The sequence below is a fragment of the Genypterus blacodes genome, unplaced genomic scaffold (assembly GCF_046128005.1).
Source record: "Genypterus blacodes isolate CSIRO-AG114 ecotype Tasmania unplaced genomic scaffold, CSIRO-AGI_Gbla_v1 ptg000003l_1, whole genome shotgun sequence".
Lineage (NCBI taxonomy): Eukaryota > Metazoa > Chordata > Actinopteri > Ophidiiformes > Ophidiidae > Genypterus > Genypterus blacodes.
In genome coordinates this window covers 8,717,501-8,732,861 of record NW_027466817.1, presented here as the reverse complement: position 1 = coordinate 8,732,861, position 15,361 = coordinate 8,717,501, and the positions used below count along the sequence as shown (strand labels likewise).

The 15,361-nt window shown below is 43.2% G+C and overlaps 2 protein-coding genes across 5 annotated transcripts; both read left to right on the top strand.

Moving 5' to 3' along the window:
• The first annotated feature begins 61 nt into the window (after nt 1-61).
• On the top strand, nt 62-7,867 carry dvl3b (dishevelled segment polarity protein 3b). The gene is made up of 15 exons (XM_076171894.1): nt 62-499; nt 673-742; nt 906-1,039; nt 1,430-1,548; nt 1,702-1,855; nt 3,352-3,448; nt 3,671-3,740; nt 4,140-4,279; nt 4,361-4,437; nt 4,681-4,748; nt 4,945-5,025; nt 5,122-5,256; nt 5,781-5,948; nt 6,188-6,421; nt 6,636-7,867. The coding sequence occupies exons 1-15, from the start codon at nt 339-341 to the stop codon at nt 6,890-6,892; spliced, it is 1,965 nt and encodes a 654-aa protein (XP_076028009.1). The 5' UTR covers nt 62-338; the 3' UTR covers nt 6,893-7,867.
• Nucleotides 7,868-8,714: 847 nt separating this feature from the next.
• Nucleotides 8,715-11,703, top strand: ap2m1b (adaptor related protein complex 2 subunit mu 1b). 4 transcript variants are annotated; one of them, XR_012961056.1, is made up of 5 exons: nt 8,715-8,872; nt 10,494-10,688; nt 11,157-11,281; nt 11,403-11,471; nt 11,569-11,703. XR_012961056.1 is itself a non-coding variant. In XM_076143056.1 (5 exons), exons 1-3 carry the CDS (start codon nt 8,837-8,839, stop codon nt 11,161-11,163), a joined length of 267 nt encoding a protein of 88 aa, XP_075999171.1. In that variant the 5' UTR covers nt 8,715-8,836; the 3' UTR covers nt 11,164-11,281; nt 11,403-11,471; nt 11,569-11,703. The 4 variants fall into 4 exon arrangements, 2 of the variants coding, with proteins under 2 accessions (XP_075999171.1, XP_075999155.1); XR_012961057.1 differs by having other exon boundaries at nt 10,425-10,688; XM_076143056.1 differs by having other exon boundaries at nt 10,465-10,688.
• Nucleotides 11,704-15,361: the final 3,658 nt, after the last annotated feature.

Here is a 15,361-nt window from a genome sequence, read left to right as displayed (position 1 = left end):
CAAAATAAAAGTGGCAAAATGTTGAAACCACAAGACTCGAAGAGTTTCCCCGCCGTCTTTGCTGCTGGACTTTTATTTAGTAGGATAGAACAGGAAGTAGTGTATGTTATCGAGTGTAACCTGATGCTCGCTGACCGGAGACACACGGAACATCTGGATCCGGTCAGACACATCTGGGTCACAAACAGACCGGAACAGCACAGGAGAGAGAGAGAGACAGACCCAGACAGGGCGCAGAGAGACAGGCGGTCTCACCCAGCATCAGTCTCTCTCGCTTTCACTGCACTCGGGACTCGGGTCCGTTCTGAGCCGTACCGGGCTCAGTGGGGGACGTCGAGATGGGGGATACCCGGGTTATATACCACCTAGAGGACCAGGAGACCCCCTACCTGATCCGGATCAGCGTTCCCATGGAACGCGCCACCCTGGCGGACCTCAAACACGTCCTCAACAAACCAAACCACAAATTCTTCTTCAAGTCCATGGACGATGACTTCGGGTATTATTATTATTATTATTATTATTATTATTATCTTGGCTATATAGTGTACCTGAGTGATTTCAGATTTGTAAATAAAAGTGGTTGAATATTTACTGTAATGTGTGTTGTAGGTATGACAGAATGTGTAACAGGAAGTGTGATGATGATGATGATGTGTTCTGTGTGCACAGGGTAGTTAAAGAAGAAATCTCTGATGACAATGCCAGGCTGCCATGTTTCAACGGACGAGTCATCTGCTGGGTCAGTCAGACAGACACACTGTCATGCACACGTACCTAACGTACACGTGAGATGTTCCAGCGAGGAGATGCTCAGCAGCTCAGGATCCTACAAGCTGTTAGGGCCAACACATCTGACATCTTCGTCTTTTTCTAAGTCTGTTTCCCTCTTGTTCTGTGTTAAGTTGGTGTCATCAGAGAGCTGTCAGGCTGATGGAAGTGGACTGGACACCCCTGAGGAGGCCACACCATCTAGCCTCGCCCCACCCCATACTGAGAGAACAGGCGGGATCGGAGACTCCAGACCACCCTCCTTCCAGTATGTACCTGTATGTGTGTGTGTGTGTGTGTGTGTGTGTGTGTGCATGTGTGGGGGTGTACTTACTCTAATTTATAGCTTCTGTCATTTCTGTATTTACTACACCCTCTACAAATTACTGTTGATACTTCCTCACCTCATTATCAACCCAGAACCCCATCCTGAAGCATGATGATGAGGATGATGATGATGATGTGGATGGTGATCAGGATGATGTCACTAACTCTTATCACGCCGTAGCAAAACAAATTTGACTCATTGTTTCATAATCCAGCTACTGTTACTTCTTCTTCATCTGTCATCACGCTGTGTCTCCACCAGCTGGTGGGAAGGGAGACTGCAACTCACCTCAGTGTCTGTCTGTGCACAATGCCTGTCTGTCTCTATCAGTGCCAATGCTGTCAGCAATCAGGATGATCTTCATGGTTCAGAGAGCAAGTCTGCTGAACAAGACAGAGGAGGAGATCTGGGAAGAGAGGGGCAACAACGGAAGGATGAGAGCAGCCATGGTAAGACAACACACACACACACACACGCACACTGGATTTAATCATATTAATTTTTATTTGCGCCCATGTTGGTACTGATTGGTTGGATGTTTGCAGTGAGGAGCTGTCTCTCATTCTGCAGTCTGATATTCTGATTGGCTTCTCCTCCTGCAGACGGGCACGTGAACGAACGCGCCTCTAAACCAGCGTCGCAGAAGGGGGTGGGACCAACGGGGCCAACGGGCAGCGGTGGAGACAGCTCATCCACCATGCTGAGCAGTGAATTAGAGACCAGTTTCTGCTCCTCCGAGGAAGACTCAGGAGGAAGGTCAGACACATTTTAATACTTTTATGTGTTGACAGAAACACAAAGCTTTGTTTTCTCAAAGATCAAAAGCAGAGGGACACTGAACACCTATCGGCACCCAGAAAGTTCTTATTTTTTATCAGTAGGAGAGGGCAGGGCAGGGCGGGGGCCCTTTGGACAATGTTTTTTTTTTTTTTTCTGTCTTGTGATTTAATATCAGGGCAGACAGAACAGAAGTCAGGAGCCAATACAGAAGAAACATCCAGGGAGTGAAGAAAACATAGAAATACAATTACAAGACCAGACATTTTTCACACCTGAACATATAACAATATGACCATATTCAAAAGAATGTGAAAGAAATGCTACATTTTGGTGTCACATGATAGAAATTGACCAATCACACCCTTGTTGTTGAATCACAGGTGAGAAACTGCTGCTGTACCTCTATGCTGTATTTGACTGTCACAGGAGCAATTTGCATCTTGTTTGGAAGCCATTACTGACACAGAGGACTATGTTGCTTTCAAGTGTGATACACAGCTGTTGTGGTGTCCTGTTTACAAATCCTTATGGTTCCCGATTTAGCTCTGAGCTTCACATCTGAAAGCTTCTCTCTCAAAGGTTCTAGGGCATCTTGAAAGGGATTAAATGCTCCTGGAGATATAACATGTAAATTATTCAACACACACACACACGCGCACACACACGCACACACACGCACACACACACACACACACACACACACACACACACACACACACACACGCGCACACACACACACACACACACACTCTGCCCTCAGGTGAAACTCTTCCTGTTTAATTCTGTATCTTCTGCTCCAGAAAACCCATTCAGGCGCACAGCTCCGCCCCCTGTTGTCATTGGCTGTTTCAGGTCATGTGACTTGGCACAGTCAGTAGCATTGGACAGTGTTTTGTCCAGCAGATAAAGGGTTCCCAGCTGACCCGAGCGCATCAGATTCTTTTTTTGCTCTGACGATCATTGAATGGGAATTACACTGCAGCTGTTGCAGTTTTCTTTTTGGCAGAAGCTCATCTCTAGCTTTTTTACATTTAAATTTAAAAAAAAGTTTTTTCTAATGTTTGCTTTTTGTACTTTTAGAATTTTACTTTTTTAGTTGCTTATTTGTTCATTCAATTATTTCTTCAATCTTGGACATTCTACAGAAAATCCAATTACATTCTCATAAATATTTCAGTAAAGTTCATAAAGTATATAATTGGCAAAAGACAAAATTTTCATTTGATTTTACATTTTTGTTATTTAATATTTTTCATACTTAGTTATCATTGACTTTGTGAGCGCTAAGGACACACGGTTGGTTGCTTAGTAACCATGGAGCTGTCAATCAGCTTTAGCTCTGCATAGGATCCAGGTGATGTGTCAGAGTTCACAGTTGGATCAAAGGTCACACGCTGAGACGAGCCTATTCAGTTTATCCGTTAAACATGTTGGATTGAAGAAGATGCCCTCTTTCTGTGATGTCGTACAAGGTTCAGCCAATCAGCAGAGCAGAGCAGCTCGTCGCCACACCTGGTCAGACGCCAGCGCAGAAAACACCAAAAACCCAAAACACAGCGGATGGAGAAGGTACACACACATACACACACACACACTTATATGCATGTTGACCTTTGACTGTGAGAGAGTCTCTGTATGTGTGTGTGCGTGTGAGCCACTTATCTGTCCTTTATTTTCCTCTCCTCTCTTTTCTGTCTGTCTCCGTCTGTCTCTGTCTCTGTCTCTGTCTCTGTCTCTGTCTCTGTCTCTGTCTCTGTCTCTGTCTCTGTCTCTGTCCTGCCCGTCTGTCAGTCTCAGTCTTGCAGCAGTGTGACTGACTCCACCATGTCGCTGAACATCATCACTGTGACTCTGAACATGGGTGAGTACAGAGAGAACACACAGGCTGGACAGCATCACACACACACACACACAAATAATCCTGACAAATTTCAAAAATGTAAAAACAAAAAAAGACGTTGAAATATAAAAACATGGTAAGGTAAATCCTTCCATGTGTTGATTCATGATTCTCTCTCTGCCTGTCTGTCTCTCTGCCTGTCTGTCTTTGTCTCTCTGCATGCATGTCTCTCTGTCTCTCCCTCTGCTTGCCATCTCTACACACTTGTCTGTCTCTCAATCTGCCTGTTGGCCTTTTGATCTCCGTATCTGTCTGCCTTTCTCTCTCTCCCTCTGTTCGTCCGTACCTGTCGTCTGTCCCCTCTCTGCCCATCATGCCGCTTGTCTCTCCGCCCTACCTGTCTGTCTCTCCACGGTGCAGACAGGTATAACTTCCTGGGCATCAGTATTGTCGGACAGAGTAACGACAGAGGAGACGGGGGCATCTACATCGGCTCCATCATGAAAGGAGGAGCGGTGGCGGCGGACGGACGCATCGAGCCTGGAGACATGTTACTGCAGGTGGAAGACCAGCTGAGTTAGTAGCAGCAGTTCTGTGTTTATTATGAGTATTAAGCAGTATTCCTGTTTGTGTGTGTCCAGGTGAACGATATAAACTTCGAGAACATGAGTAACGACGATGCTGTGCGTGTCCTGAGAGAGGTCGTCCACAAACCAGGGTGAGCTCATTTAAAGGACCACTCCGCTGTTTTTCACCTTCACATCACTCCTGACCTTCTTATTACTGACACTACTAATACAAGCACTACTATGGCTGCTACTACAAATACTGCTGCTTATACTCTAAAGCTCTTGTTTCTCTCTTTCTCTCTCTCTCTCTCTCTCTCTCTCTCTCTCTCTCTCTGTCTGGCTGCTTGTCTCCACATGCCTGCCCGTCTCTCCATCTGCCTGTCAATCTGTAGTTCGGTGACACTAACAGTGGCAAAATGTTGGGCTCCAAACCCTCGAAGCGGCTTCACACTGCCGAGGAGTGAGCAGCAACACACTCACACACACGTGCACACACAGCAGAAACTTCCTGATTAAATTTAATTCGATTAATGGAATTAATTTGGCGTCCTTTGGCATGTCTTTCAGCGCTTTAATACTGTAACCTGAGGTAGTATAATACAGTAGAGCCCATTTTATATACTAATGTTATCTCACCCGTCCCCCCCTCCTGAAAGGTGAGCCAGTCCGCCCCATCGACCCGGCTGCCTGGGTGTCTCACACCGCCGCCATGACGGGGAGCCTCCTCCCTCACTACGGTAACACACCCTGCAGCCCTGTCAACACTCTCATCTTTCTCTCCTCCATCCATCCTTCCGTCCGTCCAACAGTTCAGCTCTGCTCTGTCTCTATAGGTGTGGAGGAAGACTGTCACCTCACTATCCACAGCGACATGACAGCCATTGTCAAGGCGATGGCCAATCCGGAGTCGGGTCTGGAGGTTCGGGACAGGATGTGGCTGAAGATCACCATTCCCAACGCCTTCATCGGTATGAATCTGTAGGAGCGTCACTGCCACAGAACCAGAACTCAGATTTTTAGATAACCTTTCACAGTAAAATCCCATTTAAATGATTTCTTTTAACAATAATCTTCAGTCTCCTGGAGGATAATTGAACCTACACATTTATGTTCTTGATCAGTAAGAAATATTTACACCTCCATTTCCCATCCATTATTTTATTTCAGTCAAAGTGTGATCCTCCATCCAGGGGCATGAAATCAGATTTAAAGGGCTAAACGTATTTACAGAGTAATACTAGAGCTTCAAACCAATAGAGTTTGATGATTTGAGTTTGATGCTCTCTCTTTGGCTCTTTGGCTCCAGCAGTATTCTCTCTAAGTCCTAGCTAACGTCTCTCTGATTATTCTGTTCACTGTCTCATTTTTGTTCCCAGAAGATTCAACAGAGTATTAGAATGAAACAAAAATTGAAAAGTAACTAATAACTAAATAGTTCACTTCTGATCAGCCAGTCTGTCTGTTACCCCTGTCTGCCTGTCTGTCTGTCTAGGCTCAGACGTGGTGGACTGGCTCTTCCATCACGTTGAAGGCTTCACCGACCGCCGGGAAGCTCGGAAGTACAGCAGCAATCTGCTGAAGGCCGGCTACATCCGCCACACCATCAACAAGGTCTCCTTCTCCGAGCAGTGCTACTACATGTTTGGAGACATCTGTCAAGGTGAGACAGCATTAGAACACTGCTCAGCCTAGTGTCCAGACTAACTAGGGATCCATGTAAAGTGAAGCGATAAGGGGTCCAAACACTACCTGGTGACATCATCAAAGGCTCAATATGACTGCTCATCTTTGTTAGAGTTATTCAAGACTTTAACCTCTAATGGACACAGTGGAGGTTTGTTTATCTTCTGTCTTAATCATCACTCATCACTTTTGCTCTGTAACATTTGTGCTCCACAGATTTGGGTTTGATGTCTCTGCTGGATCAGGAGGGCTCTTCTAACAGAGGAGGAGGAGGAGGCAGCTCAGACCAGGAGTCTCTGGTTAAGGCCTCCAAGGGCCCCCAGTGGCCCCCAGGTTTTCCTTACCAGTCGACCGTCTCTCACCCCTACAGCTCTCCACACCTTTTCAATGAGCTGCCAGCCTGGAGAGGAGAAAAAGGAGGAGGAGGAGGAGGGAGCCAGCACAGTGAAGGTAGCAGCATCTTAACAGACCTGGACCTCATTACATAAACCTGCTTACAGGTTTACTTCTCAGTAAAGTATCAGTATTTGAGATTATGAATCAGATCATAAGATTTATTTTTACATAAACACACAGCTGTTGCCATGGACTCCTTAAATGTTGTGATGATTATTGACATGAATGACTAATGACAAAATGACTTTTGTTCGTCTTTGTGGTACAGGAAGTCAAAGCTGTGAATCAAACTGTAGTGGGGGTCAGAACGGAGAGGGAGGAGGAGGTGGAGGAGGAGGAAAAGGGGCTGGGGAGTCCAGGTCAGCAAGTGGCAGCCAATCAGAGAATGTGAAACAGGAAGAGAACGCCGCTACACATGGCGAAAAGATTACAGCAGAGGCTACCGGAAATGAGACGACCAAACATCCCCCTTTTCCTCTTCCTCTGGCCGCCATGACAACAGAGACTCCGATGACCCCCTGCTGAACTCCTCCCCTACCTGAGGTCAGGGGACATAACCTTCCTCCTGCCTCCTGCCAGTCGTTCCACCTCACCATGGACGCACCCCCACAAGCTCTTTGAGGCTCCTATGGTGACGATGTCATGATGTGTCAGATGATGTCAGAAGCTGATTGATTTGTACTGTTTTCTGCGAACCATAGTAGAACAATCATATCAAAATTATTTTTAATACGCTTGACCGACATGAAGTTCAGACATTCATGGTTCCCAGATGATGAATCCTTAACATTTGTGATACACTGGCTGTTCTGTTTGCACTGAGCGTTCATTTGGTCAACAGTTGGTCACTCTCATATCGTCATAGAGATAGAACGTGTTGTGGGCCCAGAGGACCAGGATTGGGAGCCAATGGCAAGATACAATCTTAAAAACAATCACCAAATTCCCATCAGCCTCAGTAACTAAATGTACATACTAAAGCTTGGCACACTAATACACAAAAAGACACACACTGGTCTGCTACAAATAAATATCCTTATCATAACACATTGATGCACTGATTTCAAATCAGTGTCTGAATTTCTCAAGGAAAATAATTTTGCCAAATTTTTCATAGTTAGTTTGCACATGCAGGAGACAAGAACATGAACATAACACAGAGTGGCAGCAGAGGCTGGATGCTTTTACAAGTGGAGTTACTGCTCATTTATGTACGTCTCACAAAGATAATGTAAAATAGATTTGTAAAATATAACTTTATTTATTTATGCTACATATCTGTGTGTATCAATCATACATTAAGTTATTTATTTGCTGTTTATGTCGTGTTTTTGATCCATGTTTCTGTATGTTTATTTGACTTCCCTCCCTGCAGATCATATTTAAATATAATAAAAACACATACAGTATTTCATCACAAACTACAAAGGTGGATAACAGAGTACAAACAGACTTTATTTATTGGATGTTATTTATTGATTTTATTTTGTCTGTCTTCACTTTGAGGTTTTTAAATAAAATTAACAAATGAAATTTTTTGGAATGTTACAGTTCTTTTGTCATACCGATGTGACAGTGTGGTAATGTGGAGGTTTTACGTTTGTGTCACAATCTATCAATTTATCTATCGATCTATCTATTGTTCGGCTGTGCGTGGGTGTCAGTCTGGGTCTGTGTGGGCGCTTGTTGAAGGTGTCTGTGTGCGTGGCGCCCTGCGGTGCAGTGAATTGATACTAAACGCAGACCTCCTCCTCTATGCCAATGGCCAAGGATGCACCCACATCCACACACATTCTCTCTGCAAAGGTCGGGAGCAGATCTGGATCCACCTACATGTTCTCAGCGTGGAACATAAATGGACACACCGGCGTGGAACAGGTGTGAGAACCGTGAGTTCAAGAGGAGTGATGGTGTTCTGTGTCGTGCGGCTGAAGGAGGCTAGTTTATCAGAGGGGGACGCTGCTGGACCGGTGTACTGTAATAATATGTTTCCGTGTAAAGTGGTGCTCTTCGTGTGTGTGAGTGGTTTCCTGAGTGACGGCAGATGTTGGAAACGGATGAGATCTGTTATCGTTTTCATTAAAAGTGTGACGTGGATACAACAAAGCATTGCCATGGACAGCAATATTTTTGGTTTAATGAAAACATGAGAAAAATATTTGAATAATGCCAGACAGCACACATAAAAGCATAAAACATATTAACATACAACATCTTCATTCTTTATTAAACCAAAATAAGATTTGGGAATACCACAAATTAGTTTGTTCAAAATAAAACGTTTTCAAACATCCGTCGTCACCAGGGAACATCATCTAACACGGTCACTCGTTCTGCCATTACACTAGGCTGCTGTCAGCTGACGGTTCGCTTGCGCCGCCGACATTTTACCTCCGAGCGGCGGAGAGCAGTGAAGCCCGCGTCTTCACAGACAGATGTCGGCTCTGTGTGACAGCACGGCCCGCGGGAATGACCCGGAGACTGAGACCACGTTCAGCCGCGCAGGTAAGACCGCGACGGAGTCATAACAGCGCCGTTTGTCCCCCTGTCTGTCTCCCTGTCTGTCTCTCGGTCGCAATGCAGCAGCGACGAACTGCCGCCTGACTGCTGCAGCGACGTTAGCAGGTGTTGTTAGCTAACTGTCATCTCAACGGATATCCACTAAATATCGCTTATTTTAACATTGTAGTTGCTCGTAATTAACAAATAATTCATGGAAGGTCGTGACTCCGCAGCACGAACAAACCCACACGGACTAACCTTTCATTCGGCACTCAGAAACACAGATTAACGTCAAGGCAAATCACAACTTTGAGTCATCAGTTGGCCGTCACGTCCCAAAAAAGACAGACGCATTATGAAGAAATAAATATAAAATGTTTCTGTAAGGTAAAGCACAAGTTCAAACGTTATTGCAGTATGTACTTCATATTTGTGGGTTTGTGTGTATAAATAGACCGTGTTGCCTTCATGGGTTAATTGTCTGCTCGTGAATGAAGCTCTATTAAATTTCGGGATTTTTCTGACTGGATTATTTTATTATATACATTTTAATGTATATTTAACGGTTACACACAAGTAAGAAACATTTTAAATCTGTGTTGTAATATATCTTATTGTTAGTTATGAATGAGAATCTTTTTTTGTTAGTTGAATTGAATGCATCACAATGAAATGCAGTCGAAAACAGAGGTAGCCAACAAGTTTGGGTTTCCTGAAGGTTACATGAAGGTTCTATAAGGGTTTAATACATGACTCTGGAGGAGCAGGATGGGTTGAGATGATGGATGAGGACTAACTCAACCCAGGGATCAATGGAATGAGTGTGTCCAAGTTAATAAATCGTTAATTTCTAGTCAAAGCAGGATCTCCACTGTGAGGATTTGCTGCTTTTCTCTGTTTAATCATTTTGTAAATTGAATCTCTTGTTGAAGTTTGAAGACTCACATTGTATTTATGTCCTAAAGATGGACATTTGACATTATATGGACATTATATAGGATCAAATATTAATTCACCTTTAGCTAGGCCCTGCACCCACTTCCTCAAGATCAGACTTTTTGTAAAGAAAATGCTGAGTAAGGTGCATTTATAAATGGAATCAACTGGATACTTGGCTCTGCTGAATTGAATTGAACTCATTGCTTAACCTGCTTGTCGGAGGAAAAACACTGGGTGAGGAAATACTCCATCAAAATGCTCACACTGATTGTGATCTGATGGCTCCATTTACAATCGCGCAATCTGCTCTGTCTATAGTTACAGGTTGCTAAGCTGTGATTGGACAGTCAATATTCAGGGGCGGGATTTATTAGAGGGTCAATTGGCCAATGAAAGAAGCAATCAGTCCAATCGATGAATTTGTTAAAGTTGAAATGATTTAGAATGGAACAATTAACCTTAAATAAACCTTAGATATATATTTTGTGTGTTATTCTTTGTCATTGTTGATGCTTTAGTTTATTTCTGCCTTCCTCCTCAGCAGATGTGTGTTTCTGATTAGATGATGAGTTGTAATGTTCACTTTTCCTGTTTGTATTTTCTACACACATCCTAGTATTCATAGTAGAAACGGCCGTGCGTCTCTTCACTGTCAGATCAGTGATGATGATGATCTTCGTCTCAGCGACTCGGTCACGGACTTCGCCCGGACAAGGTTTTCCAACATCTCCATGGCTTCTGTTACCAAACAGAGTATCAAGAGCACCGTGGTGTTTCAGTTCCTCTTCAAGATGTGTGAGGTCATGACTGCCTACTTTGGCAAGATCAGGCTAGAAAAACGTCAAGAACAACTTGGTCCTCATGTACGAGCTGCTGGATGGTAAGAAACCACAGTCTGAAAATACTTAGTGTCCATGTGCTCACAGTGTATTATAATATATGTTTAGTGTATCCTGAATAAAAGGACGTCTCCCTCTGTCCAGACATATGGAACACATCCACAACGTCTCCTGTGTGTTTCCTCCTGTGTGTTTTGTAAAGCCTGAACAGGAACAGGAAGTTTCCTATCTGGACGCTCTTTTTTGCTCTGCAGCTCTGTTGTTTTTTTAGGTTTTGATTTTTGTAGCGTTGGATGAGAAAATCAAAACCTAAAGAAAATACAGCGTCAGCAGCTCTCGTCGTGGTTCTGCTGGATCCCTCTCTGATTCACTACTGCAGCTTTTAACATTCATCAGCCAGATGAAAACATTACATCAGCTTCTGCCCCAACAGTCTCTCTCTCACTCTCCCACTCTCTCTCTCTCACTCTCACTCCCACTCTCACTCTCTCACTCTCTCTCCCTCTCAGCTTATAATGAAACAGCTCTGAATTCTTCACTCAAACATCAAGCCAAACATCATCTTGCTCCCCTAATAAGTGATTGATTTGGGCTGTTGGGCTCTACTGGAACCAGCACCATAAACAGCTGTCAGGTAGTTTTCCTTTAGTCTGTCTCTTGCCCCCTATTGCCCCTATTTCCCCCTTTACCCTTCATTAATCACTCCATCAGTCTCTCTATCTGTACATTTTAAGAACTCCTCTTTACTTTGGCAGCTTGGTGCGCTGCTCTACATGCTGCTACATGGTACATGACGGTTGAGATCAGTAGCAAGCTGTCTCAAGGTAAGAACACACAAATACAAATGTCATATACATCATATATACAGTGTTTGTGTATCAGTCTTTCATCTCATCTTTCTGCTCTTGTCTTTCTGTTTAGATCGCCGTCAGTTTTTGCAGCCGTCTGGCCAAGAACTCAAGCCGGCGTCCCAAGTTCAAGAAGACGTGCAGCGATTATTAAAATCAAATGTTTAAACATTAATATATTAAAACATAATGTAATAAAAACCTGAAAGAGGACGAGATTGTGTCTTTGATTTTAGTGATATATCTTATCTGTCCAAAAAAAGATGGTCCAGGAGTTTATGATTACTAACAAACTGTCTTTTCTTACTGTTGTCAGAACTGGAATAGAAGTCACAAACACAACTTTCAAAGCCCTATGGTGTGCATGAGACAAATGGACGCCTGTGAGAATGGTTAAGTATCTGGTGTGCATGAGAAACTTGGGAGAAGATCTGTTCACTTGTCACTTTATGGGCTCCATTAAAAAAAAAAATCTGACAAACAATGTCCAATAAAATGAAACAGATTTGAGTAGCAAACAGTTATCGTGCCCTGGTTGTGTAACATCTGCCTTCTGTGCAGCAATATTCCATTATACTGCCACCGCGTTCGTTCCTCACCTCCAGATGGCGCCAAATACCCCCCCGCAGAGGCCCTGAGACCGTCCAGGTGGTCGAGTACCGTTATCGTTTTGTTTTTGTTTGTGAATATGGGCATTCTTCCTCATTTCCAGATAACTTAAACCTTTTTGGGAAATAACCCCAAAGCTGTTATTACAGACAGACTCATCACTCTGTTGGTATTTCTGCCACAGTCAACTGCAGGATTTTCCAGAAAAACAACATGTCCTGTTTATGTCTCCAGATCAGATGACACACACTGGAGGTCAGAGTCACCATCATGTCACACATCTAGTCCTCCCTGCTGATCAAAATTTCCAGTTGGAGCTCGAGCCTCAACTGAACTCTGTGCAAGAACTTGGAGACCAGGAAGACAAAGTGTTTCCTGCTGCTTCCAGGCTGGATGAGGTTTGAATTATAACTCTCATCAATGTGTCTGACACCATGTTGACTTCCAGGTTTTTCCTTTTTTTTAAATTTATTTTTGGATTGGGAATTGCATATTTGATGTATTTCTCTTAAAACATGAAATGTGATGGCAATTCTCTTGATTTCTCTGACTCAAGATGAATCTGTCCGGTTAGGCAATTAAAAAAACAGCTTTCTGATAAATTGTTGGATATTCCACATTGTGATTGATGGTCTATTTGACATAAACGGCAATAATTCAACACATCGGTTAGACCAGTACACATATCACCTTCATTTTCAGTTTGTGTGTGTGTGTGTGTGTGTATGTGTGTGTGTGTACGTGTGCTTCAGAGTTGGCTTGGTTTTGTGAGTGTGAGTGTGTGTATGTGTGTGTGTGTTGTGGTGGAGCTAATCGATAGGTTGACCTCAGAGCTGAGCCATAAAAGTCTGTCTGTGCTGACAAAGTGCCTTGTGCATCATCAGCACTAACTCTGGCCACACCCCCCACTGAGAGGACGCAACGTTGGCAAAACTGACTGTGCATGACATCATCGTCTCAGGGAAAGTCTGCAAGATTCATCAGAGCACTACGGGCTCCTGAAATACCCAGAATCGGAAAAAATAGAAAAATCTGCATTTTATTTAGAGATTTACGAAGAAAATATAAATAGTTAAGTAAAGATGTAAACTTTGCTTTATGTTTGACAGAATAAATACACTGCAGTACGAGGTCAAGGTGTGTGTGTGTGTGTGCGTATGTGGGATTAAGCGCATGGTGGGAATGAAGGATCAGAGCAAAGATGCTGCCAGATAATGATAAGAACACACACACACACACACACACACACACACACACACACACACACACACACACCCTCAGACTCACACACACTCTCTCTCTACCTGCCCAAACCTGTAAAAGCAGCCACATGGTCATTAAAATGTATCGACAGATTCAGGAAATGACTGTCGGTGGACCTATTGACTCCCTTCCTCCTCACGGCTGAAGGTTTGATGCCTCATCGTGTTTGGACCACAGGAGGCTGAGGGCAGCCTGTGTTCTGAGTGCCCAGCAGGTGGCGCTCTGCAGTGTCTGCTTGTAGTGATGTGGACAAAATGATGTCTAGGGCGTTGAAATGTTAGATACTTATGTTTGTATTAAAAACAGTGACTTCACTTTCATTAGAATAACTTTTGATTTATCTCTGATTGATCTAATATTGCATATTTTTTATTACAATTTAAGTCACGACGTATTTAGGACTCAGCATGAGGACAAAGTTATATATGTTAAACTTCAGCAGAATGACTGAGGGGGAAACTAACTGACCCAGTGACAGATGTGTGTGTCAAACTGCAACTCATTTTAAAACATTATAATAATATAATATAAAATATAGAGTTTATCATCAGCTGGTTGTTTGTCTGATTATTTTATTAACTTCCTCAGTTTCTTGAAAATGTGATGATGATGATTATAAAGCTCTTAATGTACAGTTATTCCTCCAGTAGTGAGATATAATCATTAATGCTTTAATCGGTCACATTTGTCTCAGTGTGTCTGCAGTGTGAACACCAACTTGTTTTAAAGGACCAGACAGGTGTTATTTTTTGTTTCATGATCATACATTTTTTAGATGCTTAATTATAATTTGTGTATTCGCTCCATCGCTGTCGACCATCGTTCAGTTCCTTCCAGGCAGAGGTTCATTTCAGTTCATTGTTAATATTTCATGGTTATGCAGTTGACAGTGGTTGACACATTTTCTATCTGTAACATCTGTGTTTAATCATCTTCAAAATCTCAAATTTCTGAGTGTCAACACATCACCAAGGAGACGATCTGAAAATAGTCTTTGCTCACAACTGCACGACTTTAATGTAACTTAAAACACAAATCAATGTGACTCGACTATGAGGATCTCAGTTCTTTCCTCTTTCCTTTCTTCAGATCAGAAGGAACAGAATCTAACAGCGAACTGATGAATGATTAGAATGTGAATGTGCTAAAATAGGAAAAATGTTAATAAGGTCCTGAAAGACAGTGAAGTTAAAGCTGATTCTCTCTCTCTCTCTCTCTCTCTCTCTCTCTCTCTCTCTTTCTCGCTCTCTCGCTCTCTCTCTCTCTTTGTGTGTGTGTGTGCCCGGAAGGAAGAAAATCAATCTAAAAACTAATGGATGATGTGAATGATTTGCAATTAATCCGTTAATGGGCTAAAATACTTTAAAAAAATCATATCGGCATCTCAGCCACTCAATAATATATTAAAACTGCAGGCTCTTTCTCTCCTTTGCTCTCGCTCTATGTGTGTGTGTGTGTGTGTGTGTGTGTGTGTGTGTGTGTGTGTGTGTGTGTGTGTGTGTGTGAATGTCAGCGCTCTCAGCCAAGAGCTGTTGTCATTTGCCAAATTTCCACTAAAATGCACAAAACTGATCTCGATGTTTTGCTGTTTGAGCCCCAATCAAATCTCCAGCAACCACCGTAACACCTTAGCAACCACCTAACAACATAGAAATAACCACCTAGAATGCCTGTCAGCTATCACAGTTTAGTTGCCCACTAGAATGTTTGATATGGTGAAATGAAACTGTTCCAATCACCTTGCAACACAACCGAAACAACCCAGCACCCACATCTTAACAACCCAGTAACAACCTATCATGCATTAGCAACAATCTCTGCAGGGAATTCACACTCATGCTGCACAGCTCCTCTCTGCAGGCTTACCTCTCGTTGTTGCCAGGTCATGCACGCTCTCCCCTCACTAGATTCTGCTTCTGGGGGATCCCTCGTCCGTCCCGCCCCAGTGTCTCATACATTCTATTCCCAGTGAAGAACGTTAACATTATTCAGTT

Coding starts and splice junctions, on each gene's coding strand:
- dvl3b (XM_076171894.1), top strand. CDS start 339: ATGGGGGATACCCGGGTTATATACCACCTAGAGGACCAGGAGACCCCC. Junction 743..905: donor ACGGACGAGTCATCTGCTGG/GTCAGTCAGACA, acceptor TTCTGTGTTAAG/TTGGTGTCATCAGAGAGCTG. Junction 4,280..4,360: donor CTGGAGACATGTTACTGCAG/GTGGAAGACCAG, acceptor GTGTGTGTCCAG/GTGAACGATATAAACTTCGA.
- ap2m1b (XM_076143056.1), top strand. CDS start 8,837: ATGACCCGGAGACTGAGACCACGTTCAGCCGCGCAG. Junction 8,873..10,464: donor GACCACGTTCAGCCGCGCAG/GTAAGACCGCGA, acceptor CTTCACTGTCAG/ATCAGTGATGATGATGATCT.